This window comes from Penicillium longicatenatum (genome assembly GCF_028827895.1).
Source record: "Penicillium longicatenatum strain IBT 33135 chromosome Unknown contig_2_segment0_segment0, whole genome shotgun sequence".
NCBI classification, from domain to species: Eukaryota; Fungi; Ascomycota; class Eurotiomycetes; order Eurotiales; family Aspergillaceae; genus Penicillium; species Penicillium longicatenatum.
In genome coordinates, this window is record NW_026643120.1 from 3,216,581 (window position 1) to 3,228,958 (window position 12,378).

At 48.3% G+C, this 12,378-nt stretch overlaps 5 protein-coding genes across 5 annotated transcripts; 3 read left to right on the plus strand and 2 right to left on the minus strand.

Annotated features, from left to right (window-relative positions):
* Positions 1–228: 228 nt before the first annotated feature.
* N7484_003717 (fungal specific transcription factor domain-containing protein) lies at positions 229–1,515 on the minus strand (the record flags this gene model as incomplete). Its single annotated transcript, XM_057114137.1, has 3 exons — positions 229–577; positions 628–978; positions 1,034–1,515. The coding sequence occupies 3 exons, from the start codon at positions 1,513–1,515 to the stop codon at positions 229–231; spliced, it is 1,182 nt and encodes a 393-aa protein (XP_056974277.1).
* A 1,876-nt stretch (positions 1,516–3,391) lies between these two features.
* N7484_003718 (class I SAM-dependent methyltransferase) lies at positions 3,392–4,856 on the plus strand (the record flags this gene model as incomplete). The annotated part of the gene is made up of 9 exons (XM_057114138.1): positions 3,392–3,520; positions 3,570–3,677; positions 3,727–3,737; positions 3,795–3,834; positions 3,883–3,893; positions 3,945–4,052; positions 4,102–4,257; positions 4,311–4,772; positions 4,823–4,856. 9 exons carry the CDS (start codon positions 3,392–3,394, stop codon positions 4,854–4,856), a joined length of 1,059 nt encoding a protein of 352 aa, XP_056974278.1.
* Positions 4,857–6,215: 1,359 nt separating this feature from the next.
* N7484_003719 (tannase and feruloyl esterase family protein) lies at positions 6,216–7,976 on the plus strand (the record flags this gene model as incomplete). The annotated part of the gene is made up of 2 exons (XM_057114139.1): positions 6,216–6,860; positions 6,927–7,976. The coding sequence occupies 2 exons, from the start codon at positions 6,216–6,218 to the stop codon at positions 7,974–7,976; spliced, it is 1,695 nt and encodes a 564-aa protein (XP_056974279.1).
* Positions 7,977–8,225: 249 nt separating this feature from the next.
* N7484_003720 (DEAD/DEAH box helicase) lies at positions 8,226–10,221 on the minus strand (the record flags this gene model as incomplete). The annotated part of the gene is made up of 2 exons (XM_057114140.1): positions 8,226–9,917; positions 9,982–10,221. 2 exons carry the CDS (start codon positions 10,219–10,221, stop codon positions 8,226–8,228), a joined length of 1,932 nt encoding a protein of 643 aa, XP_056974280.1.
* Positions 10,222–10,442: 221 nt separating this feature from the next.
* Positions 10,443–12,323, plus strand: N7484_003721 (uncharacterized protein; the record flags this gene model as incomplete). The annotated part of the gene is made up of 1 exon (XM_057114141.1): positions 10,443–12,323. The coding sequence occupies one exon, from the start codon at positions 10,443–10,445 to the stop codon at positions 12,321–12,323; it is 1,881 nt and encodes a 626-aa protein (XP_056974281.1).
* Between the last annotated feature and the right edge of the window lie 55 nt (positions 12,324–12,378).

The window sequence follows — 12,378 nt, forward strand, 5'->3', positions numbered from 1 at the left end:
TATCATCAAGCGGAAGTTAAGGTGTCGGGGTGTTGTTATCTCTGTCTCCTCTATGGGTTGGACGGATGTTTTTTGAGGCGTTTTTCTTATACTATCGACGTTTTTATGCTAGCTTTCAGGAGTAAAGGTTCTTCTTTTCAACTTCTTGGTCTCAATTAGTTCGTTAAAGAACGATTACCCTAACTCGAGTCCATGTTCCAATCATTCGGCCACACATATAAGTACTAACTAGCCATTATACTTAGGTACAGCATTCCAACGATGATTAAATTTCTCCCAGGACATCTGAAGCTTCTCCCTAGTCCTAGCACCATCCCACTGATCGCCATTGAGTCCAGTGCCATCTATATGCCGAAGTGCGGCACGAGTAATAAATGCACAGCTTGGAGGCAACGTATCCAGATTGGAGAGAGCTGAAACCTCGCTGTGAATTATTGCAATATCCTGTACCATCTTCGTAATCGAGTCCAGGGCAGCACGGGAGCTGTTCAGCCATTGCTCTGGGGATTTGCGCTTACAGGCCCCCATGTGTGCTACTTGGTGCAAAATCTCCCCATGAAGAATGAAAAGAGCCCTACTGTTTCTTAGTTCGCCAGATGGTTTAGGGTCAAGGGATTCAGGTCGTACCTAATAATCATCGCATTGGCAGCGCAAAATGAACCCCAGGCCCCTTGGTCTCTATTCATGACCACAGTCAGGACGGTGCGAAGAGTATGATCAAGCCCGTCAAGTTGAGTTAATCTTGCATCTAGATCTGTTACCTCCATTGCTTTAAAAACCTCATCCAGGAGCCAGGTTGCCTGTGCCATACATGCAAAGCCACCTGTGGTTTCAGTTGCAATGGGTTCGTTTAGAGGAGATCTGGACTTAGATACTGCAAAAGACGCTAACGTTGGCTCCGTTGGAAGCCGAGCTTCTCGGGGAGGCACCCGCATTGCAAAAGGCTGTTGAGATTCCGCTATCTCACAGTAAAATATCCTATGGCAATGAGCTTTGGATGGGTAAATTCAACTAGACTGGACTGCCATCATACCTTTCACAGGCGACAATTCCCCACCATGTGTTACTTTCCTCTTCGGCTTGTAGATAGGTATTGCGGTCCATTCCTGCGTTTGGGTTCGCTAGATGGAGACGGGATGTATAACCCATTCTTGCGCAGATGCCAATAGTTGTAAACGCATCATGGAATTTGCCAATTGCATACTCGTACGCAGCAATGATTGTACTCGCTTGAATGAGATGCAATGATGGTGGAGAAGATGCCTGTACCTGAGCAAAGAGTGTTTTTGTAGTTACGTAAAGTGTTGTCATGTCAAGAGGTTCGGATACCTGTTGAACCAGCTCTGGGTGATAGGTGATCAGGCCCATACTCAACAATAAAATTGAGAAACCGGCCAGAGGCGGTGCTCCACATTTGACAAGCTGCTCATGGAAACGGGGACGCGAGATGATCGGGATAAACGAATGGATGCCGCGAAAATATCTGGCGGTGATATCATCCACAAATTGGCCCATCGCTCGTATGATATGTAGAGTCTGCCGGTATACAGTGGAGTCGACGGTTGTCGACTCTGATGATAAAACATCTGAGAAGGTAGTTGATAGAAGCAAAGAGGAACGAATAATGGGACTAAGAGTCGCCAAGAAGGGCTTTGGATGGGCAAACAAGTGTTTAGTATCAACTGACTGATATGAACAGTCTAATTTTTTTCTTTCATCTCATTAATTCAATGTGTCGAAGTGGGGCAGGAGGGAACTCACTGTGTGCAATAGCCACACCTTGGCCACACTTTATCACATTTCTTCTTGCGCGATTTGCAATTCACACAGACGGAGCGCTGTGGATCGGTCGACAACATTGCATGTGTTATGTGGATGAAGTTTAGGGAAGTCAAGATAGAGTTAACTAGTTAGACTGAGATGGGCATTACAAATCAACGGTACTGTAACATATGCTGACAAGTGGAGACAGGTCTTCAAGAATACCATGAACTCATAGATCTCAGATATCTCAAAGAAACCGAGATATGGACTGATTTTTTGATATGAGACTGTGTATTCAACTCTTCGCTTTCGGATTACAATTTTGAAAGTGTGAGTATTTCATCGCGAGGAGCTGTGATTCTCAATGTTAGAGGCCCTCCAAACCACAAAGTGACTTGAAGAGCTTTTGCGACATCGAACTCTGATATTTGCTATCCAGCTATGCCAAATACAGCTCTCACTGGGGTCGTGTCATTCATACTGCAATCTCAGTGATGTATTCATGCGGTTTCTCGGTTTCTCTGTTCACGAGTCTGGAGGACAAGGGCCCTGGGTTCGAGATGGGTGCAGGTGAGATATCTAGCACAGCCATGGTCGGTTAGGTGGTGTTCGATTATGAGACGGGGCCGGCATTGCGCGTTATGGCTCGCGTGGGCGCCGTCTCTTCGATATTGAATCAGTTGGTACGTATTGCGGTGCTGCTAGCAGTCCAGGCGGGGTCCTAATGTGAGAAAAATGGCCAGTTTATTCGATTTCGATCGAAATTTTCTTATCGTTTGCGAAGACTGAAGATATTAGGTCGAATTATCTCGAATAATCCATACATCACATCGGACACTTCGACTTTCTCACTGCATATCAGAGGTCTCAAGTCTCCGGGATCCCGTAAAAGGGTTTGCCACTGGAGAAAATCTGCTCATGCCGCGTGTCGCGGAGTCAGGAAGTTATGAAATTTTGAGCCAGAGAGTCGGGCATCTTTCGCTAGTGTGTTTCGTCAATCAAGTTCTGATCGGTCTGAATGACACGGTTGAATGCATCTCCCGCTCCAGTTGCCTGACAGGAATCCGACCCGACAGTCCGGAACCAATTGCGTTGGCCTTTCTTATGTGTAAGTCTCACGGCCGGACCGGTCTGTTGGAGCGAGGTGTCTCGTATCCTGGACGTGTCTATTCACCCTCTCGGAGGATAAGAATGGTAGGTGGAGGTGGAGGGAAGATCCAAACTGTCGGGATTTATTAGCGCTCAGTGGAGAAGGAAGATCCTGTGTGAGCTGGTTATCTGTCTTTTCAGGTCAATGCGGTTGCGTTGATTTGAATCTGCAACTAGAGCGTTGTTTGGAAAACATAGAAAAGATGATTTGCCGCGGGCTCGGCAATGCATGCAAGATCCGGGAAGGTTCCAAGTCCCAGAGTCCTTGTGCGACAAAGTACCGTGGGATCTGCATCGATCATTGGATGATCCTATGGTTCGAGATGGAGAATCAATTGGGCTTCGTGCAGGCCCCTCACCGAACTGGAATCTGCAGACTCATCGACAGGTCACATTTCTGCCCGAAATTCTCTTAACTTCGGACTATAAGTCCGGATGTCGTCACCTCGACATTTTCAATCCTGAGTTGAAAACCATTATGGCTGATCCGTTGACTTTGGAGCCCGCCTCGGCTCCGGATGATCCTAGACGCCCCGAGGCGCTACTAAACGCCGGCGAGACCACGCTTAATATTCAAGGTCCAGTCGTGGTTGATGATTTTGGAAGTGTATGAACCGAGCGTTTCCGACTGGGGATTCTAGCTAAACATCACACAGGATGGAAGCAGTCAATTCGATAGCGATGACTCGGATATCACATCGCTATCCTCTAGTATTCTTGACTACGAATACGAAAATGGTCGCCGCTATCATAGTAATCGAGCAGTAGGACCAACTGTGATTTCTAATAAAACCTGCGTTAATTTGATTACAGGGCCTTTACATGTAATGCGAATATCTCTACTACGAACCAGGAACGAACTGCCACTGATCGAAACCTAGGATGCCAAATGATGAAGAGGAACAAGACCGCATGGACTTGGTATAGTTCTCCTGATCACCTTCTGGAGTCCTCCGCTAATACGCCTAGGCCCACCATATGTCAGCAGATCCCAGTTCAGCCAGTTTTGATGGATGCTGACCTTGTTCCAGCTGGTTGGTGTTGTTAAAGGGAGAGCTCTACAAAGCGCCCGTCAAAAATCCCCAGAAAATCTTGGATCTTGGCACTGGTACTGGCATTTGGGCCATCGATATCGCGGAGTATGTTTCCGTCCACCTTCGTCTAGATCCGTGGCTAATCAACCTCAAGGAAATTCCCCGAAGCTCAGGTAATTGGAACTGACATCAGTGCCATCCAGCCCAGCTGGGTCACACCCAACTTGGAGTTCCTCGTGGAGGATTTCGAGGCAGAATGGCTCTACAAGGAGAACAGTTTCGACTTTATCCATACACGAATGATATCTGGGTATGCTCTCTGCTTCGTTCTACCCGGAGGTCCATGCTGACAACCTTGTTCAGATGCGTTGCAGACTGGCCCAAGTTACTCCAACGGGTCTACGATCATCTCAAGCCAGGAGCCTACTTTGAGATCCAGGAGAGTGCTTTGTGGGCCTGGAGCGACGACGGTACGGTCAAGCTAGACTCCCCTTTTATCCAGTACCTGCAAGCCTTGGAGGTCGCCTCGCACAAGGCTGGCAGAGATTTGAACGTCTACTTTAAGCTTCGCGATTGGCTTATTACCGCTGGCTTTGAAGACGTGCAGCAGTTCACCTACTTCTTACCCTACGCTCCTTGGCCACAAGACCCTTATCTGAAAGATTTGGGGAGGTACATGCTTGCCATGACCGCGAAGGCCGTCGAATCTTATGGTCTGAGATTGTTCACTTCGGTCCTTGGGTGGGGAACTGAACCATCCCAAATCTTAAATGCGGCAGTGAGGCAGCAGATGCGTGACAAGAGCATGCACGCGTATTGCAAGGAGTGAGTCGTTATATTGATATTGTGGTAGGCATCTACTAATAGAATTTCAGAGTCGTTGTCTACGGAAGGAAGCCCTTGAAATAATGGTTCTCCTGGGCCATTCCGATTATAGGAGGCTCCATTCTCTTTGATCTTAGCGGTGACTTTGGTGAAAACTCGGTGACCTTGAAATGTCTTGGGGCGTTGGAGTTGGTTCTAGGTGCTTTTCAATTTTTTTTTTCTTATTCTTTTAGGCTTTTGCTCGTATAAAATAGTACATTCACCTTCCATAACAAATCTGTGAAATTGACGAATGGCCAATATAGGCAGATAAGCAGAATCAGGAGCAAAGAAAGACAAGGAAGGCACGATGCATTGATTTGTTGTTTTAGGAAGGCGCCATTGTCGAACATGACCGCCCTCTCTTTTCCTCTTCCTTTTTTCCATTCCAATTCTTCTCTTCTCCTTTTTCTATACTCGATAGTTCCCCTCCGCCAAAAAGAGCGACTGAGCAAGCACCCCCTCCCAAAAAGATGCAGCGAGAGATGTGATTGCCGAGCTGCGTCATTAGCGCAGCTAGCATGTGACTCCCCTTCCCCGGATTTGCCGTCTAACTTCAACCTCCACAACGTGCCATGCCTGGACCTATAGTCATTGGCTCTTTCCCTCAGGTGAGTCGATCTTGTGCTGGGACCTCTCCGGGCGAGATTTTAAACCGTAAATGAGGGCTCCCCCACCTGAATGAGCAACGACACTGATTGCCTAATTCAAAGCTCGGGTGCAATATGATTGATTGTTGGATGTATACCGTTTATTCATTCCCTTTCCAGAGCTGTTCATACGCATCTCTTTTAGGGAATCTATGGTACAGGCTAACAGCACAAATAACATGCTGGAGATATGACCTTTTCTTCACAATGTTCCCACACTATCCCGGGCTCTTCGGTGGGGCTCTTGGGGTCTCCCCACAACTTGCTCTAACTTTAATTTCCCTCATACCCCTGTGAGCCCTAACCTTCCTTTCACCCGCTCATTTTATTCAAGCCACCACCTTGATGATACATACCTTGGTCCAATGGAAGGTCAAACACTGACGCGGCCACATACAGAGAATCTTTGCCTATTCAATGACGGTCATGTTTCGTTGAATTGGCTAGACATTTAGTGGCACTTTCGAGACGCGTCCTGCTGCAGGATGACGACACACTCTGAGCTAACTCTAGACCGGATTGAAGATTTCATCGGCAATTAATTTCATGGGGACACTGTCTGACAGACCGGCAGATAATCTATGAATATGCTACTTTCTATCACTGTTGATGCAGCCATTCGCCTGTTCCAGGGGGTTTCCCCTATAAATACCAGTTCCGCACCCCCGAGTCCATTGTTGTAGCGAACAACTGTTTTCTTGATCAGTATTATCCAGATCATTGCCACACTCAATTTCATTTCAGTTCACACGCCATGCGTCTTCTGTCCAACGCGTCTGTCGGGACTTTTGTTGCGGCCTGTGCCGTGGCTGCGAATGCGGAGTCTCTGGCCGATGTCTGCACACTGTCCAATGTCAAGTCTGTCCTGCCTTCCAACGGTACTCTGCTGGGTATCAATCTGATCACATCCGCTTCTACAACCGCTGTGGTCTATAATGCTACCGTTGGTGGTGGAATGAGCAGCAGTGGCTCCAGCCAAACCTACGACTACTGCAATGCCACGCTCACTTATATTCATCCCGGCAATCCTGACACTAACATTATTGTCAAATACGCCTTCCCTGAGCCTGCAGACTTCAAAAACCGCTTCTACGTTGCTGGTGGTGGAGGATATTCGCTGAACACTGATTCGACCGGTGGCCTTCCTTATGGTGCTGCTGCTGGAGCCACGTCTGCAGGCTACGACGCCCTGAATGGCGTTGGCTATGATGACGCTGTGCTCCTTGGCAATGGCTCTATCAACTGGGATGCGACCTATATGTTCGCTTATCAAGCCCTTGGCGAGATGACCCAAATTGGTAAGTATGTCACCAAGGGTCTCTATGGTCTTTCAACCAGCTCTAAGCTATATACCTACTACGAAGGATGCTCCGATGGCGGACGGGAGGGTATGAGCCAGGTTCAGAGATATGGTGATGAGTACGATGGTGCGATCACAGGTGCTCCTGCTTTCTGAATGGCCCAGCAACAGGTCAATCATGTGTTCTCTGCCGAGGTTGAGAAAGTCCTGGGTTACTACCCTCCTCCCTGTGAGCTGGCTAAGATCGTAAACGCCACTATCAAAGCCTGCGACCCTCTCGATGATCGTACCGATGGTGTGATCTCTCGTACCGATTTGTGTATGTTAGATTTTGATCTATCGTCTATAATCAGTGAGGAGTACTACTGTGCTGCCTCGACTACCTCTTCCGGATCCCCTGGTGGCTCTTCTTCTAGTAGCTACCAGCCCGTTCAGAGCGGCAAAGTCTCGAAGGAAGGCGTTGCTGTTGCAAAGGCTATCTATGCCAGTCTTCACAACAGCAAAGGTCAGCGTGCCTACCTCTCGTGGCAGATTGGCTCCCAGTTCGGCGACGCTGGCACCGAATGGAATAACAGCACCGATGCCTGGGAACTATCAATTACATCTACCGGTGGTGAATGGGTCACAAAATTTGTCGAGCTTCTGGACCTGGATAACCTATCAACCCTCGATGGGGTCACCTATGATACTCTAGTGAGCTGGATGGAGACTGGTTTCGTTCGCTTTTCGGACAGTCTGCAGACCACCGTCCCTGACTTGACCAAGTTTCAATCCTCTGGCGGGAAACTCCTGCACTACCATGGTGAATCCGATCCTAGCATTCCCTCCGCTTCCTCGGTGCACTACTGGCAATCAGTTCGCTCGGTTATGTACCCCGATGTGTCCAGCGAGGCGAGTCTGAAAGCGCTCCGAGACTGGTATCAGTTTTATCTGATCCCCGGTGCCGCGCATTGTGGAACCAACACCCTGCAGCCCGGTCCGTACCCGGAAGACAATATGGAGATTATGATAGATTGGGTTGAGAATGGCGTTACACCCACGCGCCTCAATGCCACTGTCTCTTCTGGAGACTACGAGGGGGAGACCCAGATGCTGTGCCAGTGGCCTTCCCGTCCGCTATGGCGTAACAATGCCACCTTCGATTGTGTCTATGATGAGAAGTCGATAAAGACCTGGACTTACGATTTCCCTGCTTTCAAGATACCTGTGTACTAGGTGCAGTCTAGGCATGTTCGAAATTTTATTGCTATCACCCACATGTGCATGATTGTACCTGTATCTATTGGACTCTATAAATACGTGGCATAGATGTATCTATTTTGTTCGTGACCGTCACAAATGACACACTTCTCGCGGGCTAAAATAGGGTTTGTTCCTGCAGTAAACCCCTAAAAGTAGACATTAAAATGTGGAAGGAAAGGTAGAAAGCCAGGAGGTCCGCCGTTCAAACTGTAGATGCCATGCTTAGCCTTCTAATGGCCCGACCTTGACATTGGTTCTCCGTCGCAACTCGTCCAACTCGTTTTCCTTCCGTTGCAGCTTGCGTTGCTTAACCGCAATTTCTTTGAATCGTTTCTTGCCCCCGAACTTTAGCTTGGTAATAATGTCAGTGGCTTGGCCACGTGTCAGATCCCCAACTTTCAAATTCCCATCTCGGATGCGGGCTTTGTTCAACATTGCGATTTGAGCTGATGTGGCTGGGCTCTGTCGCCAGGGTTGCCGGGATGAAATGTATCGCTTTTCAAACTTGTTGCTGGCGTATGTGTCTGCTGCACGGACGGCGGTTTCCAAGTCCGGCCCAGATGCAATCACCCGCGGCCGAGTGAATTGAAGGACCTCGGTCGTTGGGTCGTTGAATTTCATGACGTGGCGTACCACGAACATTTCTTTCTCGTGCTCGATGGTTAGCCACCCCGAAGATTCCGATAGTAAATATTTTGTGTGATCCACCCGGACCCAAGAGTTTTGGCTCAGAGACCTGATATGTCGCTCGGACTGCGTGTCTTCTAAAAGATCGTAGACACTATCGTATTTGGTGAACTTCAGGTTGATGTTTCCATCCGATTCACTTTCAGGAGCTATAGATAGTTCCGCATTGCTTTCCTCTTGGTTGCCTTTTTGGAAATCCTTCACACTGGACTTTTCCAGGACCTCATCGGGGTGAAGACCAAAGAGTGTTGGGGTTGAAAGGACCCCTGTTTCTAGAGACGCAACCATGTCAATAATATGGCAATCCTTCTTTCCAGGATACAGACGCAACCCACGCCCAATCATTTGAATGAGCAGATTTCTCGATCTGGTCGGTCGTGCCAGGAGCACACAATCAATGTTAGGAATGTCAGTGCCCTCTGTAAATAAACCGCAATTTAACAGAATTGGATATTCTTGATTCCTAAAGGCTTCGAGTTGCTCTGATCGGACATTTTTGTGTGTAGTGGCTGTGATGTAGCGAGCATCAACGCCGTGCTCGCGGAATGTCGCAGTAAGCTGTCGGGCATGTTCGACATCCACACAGAAGACCAGAGTGGATTTCCGGTCCTGGGAGTTAGCCATCCATGCCCGGACCGTAATATTGTTGGTGTTTGCGGTATTGACAGCCTGTGAGAGCGAGCCGAGAGCAAAGTCACCAAACTTGTCTTTCTTGACGTTTGAAAGATTCGCTTGTGACTTGACTGTCGTGAAAATGGCATTTGACAACCAATTATCTCCGATCATGTCGACATAGTCTTTGTGATAGACAATATGATCAATGGCAGCACCGAGCTTGAGCCCGTCAAATCGCGCAAAGGTTGCAGAGACTCCAACAAGCACCGGGGCATCGGAGTTAGGTTCATTCAGTCCAAAATAACCCAGAACTTCGCGATATGATCGCGCAACAATATGATGTGCTTCGTCCACAAGAACGAGTTTAAAGTCGCTAGGATTGAATTTGTTGATGCGCCCTCGGGAGAGAGTTTGTACAGATGCGATGATGATGTCGCCATGTCCAGTAGCTACATTCTGTGCCATTTCAATTTCCACAATTTTGTCTGGATACGCAAGTCTACAATGCTTTGCTGCTTGTTCGACTAGTTCGCGTCGGTGGACAATGATCATAGTCTTCGTTGCTTTCGCATCGCGTGGCGGAATTCGGTTGATGAGTTGCGTGAATATGACCTTTGGAGAATAATTAGTGTGCTTCTTTCAGGGAGAAAAGACAGGGCAAAGTATCCCAACCAACCGTTTTCCCTGCGCCAGTAGCTAGCGATATTCCAAGACGTCGGTGGCCATCGCCTAGGTACTTAAGCACTGACTGGATACTTTCTTCTTGGTAGTCACGGAGAACGATACTTGAGCCGGACGGCTGGGGAACAGTAGCGTTGAATCGCACATTGCGCCAGCCACCCTGTACAGCATGTCTCTTTGGCAGGGGTTTACACCTCGATATCGAAAGCAACCTAAATCTGCGAATGAACTCCATACAGAAGGGAAGAAAGTGGTGAAGTTGAAGCTTGTCCCAGGTCTCACAAACAGTGCAAACTTCTTATCGATAACGTACTGGTGGAGCTTCAACCGACAACTTTTTGTCTATTTTCCCTATTCTCTTCGTCCAAGACTGGACGACTTAAGTGATCTCGCAGACGTGGCTGTAATGTTCCGCCTCCGGTTTACTCTGCGCTGCGAGTTTGCGCGTCTCCCACGATGAGCAGTGTCTCTTCCTTCGAACCCGACAACTCCGACGACTCTGATTTCTCCATCGAGTCCAATCGCGGGCGGCAGCAGCGGCGCTCTACTTCCCGGTTAGAATCCCTTGATCTTAGATTTCCACATTCAGAAGAGCGCAATCTCTCACAAGATCATGCGAGCTATGAAACTGAGCCGGAAGGGGGGACCGAAGATGAACCAAAATCCTCCCAAAACCGGTGGGAACAACGCGATGCACTTCTCGCCGATTTGAAGCAGAATTCCTTAGCTCAATATGTCACACTTTTAAAGCAAACAGAGAGCGATATCCCAGCGACCAAATTGATCGAAGATGACAACACATATACGATTACTCAAAATGGTTCGGTGGTCTGGACCTCGGCAGAAAAGACACTACTCTTTAGACTGCTCGACAAGAATGGCAAGGCTGGGATCCAACAGATCGCCTCTATGCTTGGGAGCAAATCAGAATTGGAGGTGGTGGATTATCTCGAATTAATTCACCGTGGATTGGAACGCCTTAAAGAGAAAAGATCCCCAGACACCATAGTTTTGGGTGACGTCCCCGCTGCCGTGGAAGTCAGCAAGGAATGCTGTGCTGAGCTCGATAAATATGCGCGAGCACTGGTCATGAGAGAGGATCTCGATCTGGAGCTAGCGCATCGAGCAACTTATGATGCGAATGCGCTCATTGCCCACGACCAGGCCTGGAAACTTGTTGCAGAAGAGGTCAATCCTCCTTTGCGTGGCCGTATTGATCTCGCTGCAAATGTGTTGCACGTTCCAGGCTGGGTCAATCTCTCTACAATGTTCTTCATGAATTTCGGCGGGTCAAGATCGGAGGATTGTTGGAGTAACATCGTTCAATCAAAAAGCGAGTCTCCCTCTCTGCACGGTGAAGCTCTCATGGATTTCTATGCTTTGACAATGAGCATCACGCGCCGCTTGGTTCAGTCCGCAATCTTCTTTGCTATGACACGGCTACATGGTCTGCGCGCAATGGGCAGAGAACGAGGAAAATTCGTTCGAACGAGAGATGTGAGAGCTGCCCTTGACGTGCTGAACATGAAACACGGTCGAGCTGGCTTCTTTGTCGATGTCGCGCGTCGAAACTGTCTGGCCATCACTGACAAAGTGGATGGCGAGGAGCAGCCTCGTGTTATCAGCTACGACAAGGCCCATGAAATTCTCCAGACAGAAGAAAACTCCGAATCCGAATCCGAATCTGATCAAGACGACATCTCAAGTGAACTGGAACGGGACGACGGTCAATCTGAATCGGATTCTGTGTTGTCGGAATTCACTTCAGACTCGTCTTCATTGCCCAGGACCGAATCTTACGAAATACCTCTGGACCCCGAAGAAGAAGATGCCAATCTTCTCGATCTCGAAATAAGTCGCCGCGAAGAAACCAAATTATGGCGTTTACTAGAACAGCCCGTGCCATCTCGACTCAGAGTTCAACTCATCCCAGAAAATAAAAATGAAAAAGACATACTCGTCCATAGACCTCCAAGGGAGTGTACGTCACCAGAAGACTACAACCCGACAGACCGCGACTGGCGCGACCGAACTCTCTACTGCAGTGATTGGGAAGTGTATGCGGATGGTACTCAGGAGCTCGAGGACGACTTGAATGAGAACCGACGGAAAAGATGCTGGACTATGTATGAGGAAAAAACATCAGAAGAAGTGGAAAGCCCAAGAAAAAAGACCGCCCCCGATGTCATCACTATTGACGATTCGGCCAAGGAAGATGCTGGAGTCGGCACAGTGGTTGATGAAAGTCTGGACGAAATGAGTGAGGACCGTATGGATGTGGATGAACGCAGTCATATTCCAAGTGTTGTGAAACCACGCTATGGAAGTGCAGAATAACCATCTTGATGATCTAGCATTGAAGCCCTTAAAGAGATGGACCTAATGTATCCTA